Source organism: Nicotiana sylvestris, chromosome 3 (genome assembly GCF_000393655.2).
Source record: "Nicotiana sylvestris chromosome 3, ASM39365v2, whole genome shotgun sequence".
Lineage (NCBI taxonomy): Eukaryota > Viridiplantae > Streptophyta > Magnoliopsida > Solanales > Solanaceae > Nicotiana > Nicotiana sylvestris.
The window spans coordinates 170,764,973-170,771,311 of record NC_091059.1 but is presented as its reverse complement, the minus strand read 5'-3'; the positions used below and the strand labels follow the sequence as shown (position 1 = coordinate 170,771,311).

The 6,339-nt window shown below is 37.9% G+C and overlaps 1 protein-coding gene across 1 annotated transcript; it reads left to right on the top strand.

The window, feature by feature from the left end:
* Window positions 1-505: 505 nt before the first annotated feature.
* On the top strand, window positions 506-3,786 carry LOC104220433 (protein SIEVE ELEMENT OCCLUSION B-like). Its single transcript, XM_009771305.1, has 7 exons — window positions 506-795; window positions 920-1,042; window positions 1,217-1,665; window positions 1,797-1,909; window positions 2,114-2,256; window positions 2,341-2,826; window positions 2,918-3,786. Exons 1-7 carry the CDS (start codon window positions 568-570, stop codon window positions 3,533-3,535), a joined length of 2,160 nt encoding a protein of 719 aa, XP_009769607.1. The 5' UTR covers window positions 506-567; the 3' UTR covers window positions 3,536-3,786.
* The last annotated feature ends 2,553 nt before the right edge of the window (window positions 3,787-6,339 follow it).

Genomic DNA, 6,339 nt, shown 5'->3' with positions numbered 1-6,339 from the left:
CGCAAACTGACTTTTGAGAAGAAGAAAAAAAACAGGTAGAATGAGGATTTATGTTCTTTGCCTCTTCCCTCAAGCCTTTAACCTGTAATATCAGGTTGGTAATCTAATTATGCAATAGAGGAGTAGCCTAATTAAAGACCAAAATCAATTTTAAGGGGACTCCTAAATAATGACTTCTCATTTAGAAGAAAAAAGTTAGTGATAGCTCTACTTCAAGATCAACAATAGAGAACAATCCTTCCAATCTAACATCAAAATCTAGGACTTGTACAACTTGTAATAATCAAATCAAAAAGTATTATATGCTTTAACCCTGTAAAGAAAATTTCAAAGGGACCACCATATGTAGTGTAATAATTACTACCTTATCAAATTCGGAAATGCTTTAGCATATTACACCCTCTTTACAAGCAAGGTACTCGATTCATTTACATTTTCCCTCCCCCTTAATTTATTCCCGTCTTTCTCCTCACTATATATACCTTGCATGCATGCTTCAGTTAACATCATCAAACCAAATCCAGTACTCTTTTCTTTTTCAAAGGCCAAATTAAAAAGCCCAAGAAAATGGCAAGTCGTGCTTTGGTGCCAGCTGCTCATCATGGTAAGCCTGCGCAGCCAATGGCGAGGCGAGAACGCCCAGTATTCTCAATGTCTGATGATCATGCCATGTCCAAGAAAATTCTTGATACTCACAATCCTGATGGTCGCGAAGTTGATGTTAAAATCATCCTCCATGTCGTCGAGGAGATTTTTCAACATGCTTACCCTGCTCGCATTGATGGCATGCTACATGTAACATTTACTTTTTCTTTGGCTTGATTACATGATATATAATCTAATTTTCTGAACACATTTCTTGTCAAAAGAACGGCGTTTTGTTTTCTTAACTTTTGTTTGCAATGCTATATGTTTTCAGGGCACTACTGATCAGCACCATGAAGCCAACATTGAAGCATTGAAGTTAGAAGAAAAGGCATCACTTGCCTTTGATGGCATACTCGAAGGATTGGCTTATATCATACACAAAGTCTCTTGCGAGGTTGATTAATATAACTTGTGTCCCATTTTCTAACACACTTTTCTTTTTAGTCTGTCCTTTTGTAATCCCCACGAATCTATGACATATATGATACCATAAAATAAGAATTGGTCTGTTTATTTGATTATTCTTTTATGGCTATAACACGTTTGTCTTTACAAAATGTAATTGCAGTTGACATGCAAGTGCTCAGGTGGAGGGGATACTCATTCGACAACAATGGCAATTTTAGCTATGCTCTCTGGCTACCAATGGGACGCAAAACTCGTGCTATCCTTAGCAGCATTTGCCATTACCTATGGTGAATTCTGGCTGGTGGCTCAGATGTTTGCTACTCATCCCTTGGCAAAATCTGTGGCTCTCTTGAAACAGCTACCAGATACTATGGAACACCATGCTTCCCTCAAGTCGCGATTTGATGCCATCAACGAACTTATCAAGGCCATTTTGGAAGTAACCAAACGCATAATTGAATTCAAGAGGCTTCCTTCTCAGTACATCTCTGAAGATCAACCACCTCTGTCTATTGCTATTTCCCACATTCCTACGGCTGTTTATTGGACCATTAAAAGTATTGTTGCTTGTGCCTCTCAACTTACTAGCCTTCTTGGAATGAACTATGAGTAAGCCCCTCCGTTTAACGACAATATTTCTTCTTCTTCTTCTTCTTCTTTTTTTTTTTTTTTTTTTTTTTTTTTGTAATTTGGTTCAAATGGAAGTAACATTATTACATGCAAACAAATGGAATATGCAGGATGATAGCAGCTACTACATCAGACACATGGGAAATGTCAAGCTCCACTCACAAGCTGAGAAACATAAGCGATCACCTCAAAGCTGAATTAGAGCGTTGCTATCATCATATTCGTGAGTATATTTAATCATCGAATCATAAATATACAAGAAAATGGAAGAGAAGTGACAGATTAAGATAAGAAATAAGTATCTTAGCGAAATTGAAACTTCAAAATCCTTCACAAGGAGTCAAGAAATCATCATAAAGTAACAAAACCATGATTTATACTAGAACTGAAATTTTCTAAAGGGCTTAATTATATCTATTCCATGCAGAGGAGAAGATGCACGTTGAGTACTATCAGATGCTGGTGCACCTCTTTGAGACAACTCAATTCGACAACATGAAGATAAACAGGGGAATGATTTATATCAAGGATGATTTACTCCCACTTGAAGTAGGAACCACTCGCACGAGGGTACGTTCAAATTTTACTTGTTTTAACCTGAAAGAAAGATAATGTTTTTTCCTGTGTTAAAGATTATGTTTTCCTTGACTTCAGGCTAGTATTGAGGTGCTTAGAAGAAAGACTGTTCTGCTTCTGCTGTCAGATCTTGACGCCAGCCCTGAAGAGCTGTTAGTACTGTCTCATATATACACTGAATCAAGGGCAAGGCCAGAACTTCAATACGAAATAGTGTGGCTTCCAATTGTGGATAGATCAAGGGGATGGAATGAAGAGCAGGAAATGAAATTTAAGGAGCTGCAAGCAATTATGCCGTGGTACACATTGCACCATCCTTCTTTGTTAGAGCCAGCAATCGTCAAGTTTGTCAAAGAAAGGTGGCATTTCTCTAAGAAAATGATGCTTGTAACCTTGGATCCACAACAGGGTAAAGTGGCCTGTCCAAATGCTATTCACATGGCTTGGATTTGGGGAAATTTGGCCTATCCCTTCACTATTTCCAAAGAGGAAGCTTTGTGGAGCGTTGAATCTTGGCGTCTTGAGCTAGTCGTCGATGGCATTGATCAGAATTTAATTGAATGGGTAAATTTACAACAAAATCCTTTGCTATTTTTATACTCACATCCTTGTACTAATGGTAATAAAAATCTTGCTTTTATAATGTGGCAATCAGATGACGAGTGGGAAGTTTATCTGTTTATATGGAGGAGAAGACATAGAATGGATCCGTAGTTTCACAAAATCAGCAAAAAGTGTAGCACAAAGAGCTGGGATTGATCTACTAATGATGTATGTTGGGAAGAGCAACAACAAGGAGCGAGTTCGAAGAATCAACAGCATGGTAACAGCAGAAAATCTGAGTTATTGTTTGATGGACTTAACATCAGTTTGGTACTTTTGGACAAGAATAGAGAGCATGTTTTATTCTAAAATGCAGCTTGGAAAGACAATCCAAGAAGATAAAATTATGCAAGAAGTGTTGACAATGCTGAGTTTTGATGGAAGTGATCAAGGTTGGGCACTTATAAGCAGAGGATCGTTCGAAATGGCACGAGCCAAAAGTCAGATAATCACCAAAACATTAGATGATTACACTGTTTGGGAGGAAGATGCTAGAGAAAAAGGATTTGTGCCCGCACTTATTGATTATTTTCTGCAATTGCACACTCCTCAGCACTGCAATCGCTTAATTCTACCCGGACTTGATGGGGATATTCCAGAAATGATAGTGTGTGCAGAATGTGGAAGGCCAATGGAGAGGTTTTTCATGTACCGTTGCTGCACTGATTGAGGGGTTGTCTCTATTCAATCTATTGCTTGTTATATAGTAATGTGGTTCCTTAGTTTCTATGCTAAGGAATTTTCATCTTTGTTGTCCAAAATAATAGTTGGTCTTTGTACCACTTTTGTTTTACTATATGTAAGTCATGTGTTGTATGTAATTGTCTAGCTCTCAAAGGATGTCTTTGATCAGCTCTAGACTACTATTTGAGTGTGTAATAATTTATAGGTAATGAAATTGAGGCACGTCTTTTTTAGTTACTTTGGTCTTTTTTTCTAACTTCCATTGAAGAGTTTCCTTGTTATGGGGTTGTCATAAGTCATAGCCGCTCCTATTCTATAAATAATCACATTGAACTAAAATGCTTTATCAGTATGATGGTAAAGAATGGAACAATGATACATATAGAGGCACAGGAACAAGGGAAGTTACGTTGTTTTTCTTGACATCAAGTGAGATCATGTGATTTGTTACGCGGCGCCTTCCTAAGATGTTTTGGATGGGCGACATAAGGCTAAGCAACTGATGTCCGTGTGGTTATTATCTCCCAACTGGGTTCCCTTCCGTACGCTAGACGAGACTGTGACTGTCGTACGAGAAAATCAATGTCAAGAGTAATTGAGAGAACAAAAATGAAAATGAGAATGAAAGAAAGTTTGATTGAATTAATGCAAGCTATTACATAAAGGCAACATGGTGTCGAAGGGGAAAGACACCAATACAGAAAATTGTTTGCTTGCTTGAAAGTTAGACTACTTGATCCCCCTAATAATGCTTAAAAAAAATAAACCAAAGTTACAAGGTATTGACATAAATAAGCTAGAGACTATAATGGAAATACAAGAAGTAAAGCTACTCTATATTTATAACAAAAAGGACTTAGATTCCTACAAAGTAAAAGCAGGTCCGTTGGCGGCAACCTTGACTTTAGCATCAGGGTTTGCGCGCGCGACGCAGCTTGCCGAGGGGCGCTGTTGGCAATTCCAATAATATTCAATAAGACAGTTTAAACAAGAGAATTATCTAAATCTTATACATTTTTCTCAAGGACTAGCAGTACAAATCATGAACTTCTAAGAATAGAGTTTATAAAGCTGATATGAACTAAATACACCTTCTCTTTGAAAAGTACATAAACAAAGTTTTAAAATCTAAGGCTACCATGAACAAGAGGCAGCTACAACGGGGACACAGGTACATCTTCCAATCCAGCTTCCGTCGAACACGTCAACATCGACATCCGAAATCTGCACGCAACGTGGAGGAAGTGTAGTATGAGTACAACCGACCCCATGTACTCAATAAGTAACAAACCTAACCTTAGGTTGAAAGTAGTGACGAGCTGGAACATAGGTCGGGTCCAACACCAATAACCAACAACAATTCATAGCAACGTAGAGCATATAAATAAGGAAGTAACTCAGAAATAAAATGCTCAGCTTTCTTTCACAGTTTTTTCGAAAATAGTTCCTCTTTTCCAGAATATCAGTGAAAACTCAAATTCTCTACCGACATTGTCGTAAACTATGAGATAGTTTGAAAACTGTAAATCTTTCTAAAAATCTTTTTCATAATAAATAAGATGTTTCATTTTGTTTCCAGATAGCAAGTGTGAGATACCTCTCTATGACCATATATCATTGTGTGTAAAAAGTCATTAATGAGGAAAATGCGTCTCTATGCATGTATGTCATATATGCATGCCAATGCCATGTATCTCAGAGATGAATCATGTACTCACACTTTCAAAGTACTCAATCTCACTGTCTCACACTTTCCACTCATCATGCTCAACCACTCGGTACTGTATATGGCCCATACGGCCCAGGAAAATCCATCCTAAAACATATACAACGCTGACTATAAGTCACCCAGTACCAAGGAAAAAGGGCAGTCCAACCCTGTGGAGAAATTCATCTCCAAATATCAAGTACTTCGGACAAATCCATGTCCAGAAAAATTCATCCCTCAATAATATCATCCGCGCTCACTGGGGTGTGTACAGACTCCGGAGGGGCTTTTTCAGCCCAAGCGCTATCATAAATCAGTATAACCACAGCGACGTACAGCCTGGTCCCATAACTGTCACTTATAATCAGGCTTTCGGCCTCACTCAGTCATCAATCGCTCCAGTCTCACCCACGGGCTCACAATGTCATGAAAGCTAACCCAGAACAATGATATGATGTATCGATAAATAACAACTGAGACTGAGATATGATATGAATGCATGAATATGACTGAGTACGAAATATCAATGAAATCAGTGAGATGACAGCAAGCGAAGACCACTATGGGTCCTAACAATATCAACATGAAGCCTAAACATGATATCTAACATGATTGACAACTCAGTTATTTTATCACATGGTGAAAACACAAATATCAACAAAGTAGGGCTACTATATAGTGCCATAGAAACAACAGAGTCACAATTCACAGGGTACACGCCCATACGCCCGTCACCTAGAATGTGCATCACCTCAATACCAATCACACAACACGTAATTTGGGGTTTCGTATCCTCAGCACTAAGTTTAGAAGAGTTACTTATCTTGAACAAGTCAATTCCAACACTGAGCAAGCCAAGTGATGCTCCAAAAATGCCATCACGCACGTAGCGACCTCCGTGTTTGCTTCAAGGTTTCACGTATTAATTTTGATAATAACAAACCAAAATAACTATTAATCAAAGAACATTTACTTGTGGTAATCATATTCTTGTACAGGAAAGAAAATATTTGTAAAGATACAACTATGGAAAAGAGAATATCATGTGAAGAATTCATCAAGGAAGATTATTTTCAGAGATT

What these genes read in the sequence shown, in the direction of transcription:
- LOC104220433 (XM_009771305.1), top strand. Translation starts at nt 568, where the DNA reads ATGGCAAGTCGTGCTTTGGTGCCAGCTGCTCATCATGGTAAGCCTGCG. An exon ending in GCATTGATGGCATGCTACAT is followed by an intron (nt 796 to 919) that starts GTAACATTTACT and finishes ATATGTTTTCAG; the next exon opens with GGCACTACTGATCAGCACCA. An exon ending in ATCAGAATTTAATTGAATGG is followed by an intron (nt 2,827 to 2,917) that starts GTAAATTTACAA and finishes TGTGGCAATCAG; the next exon opens with ATGACGAGTGGGAAGTTTAT.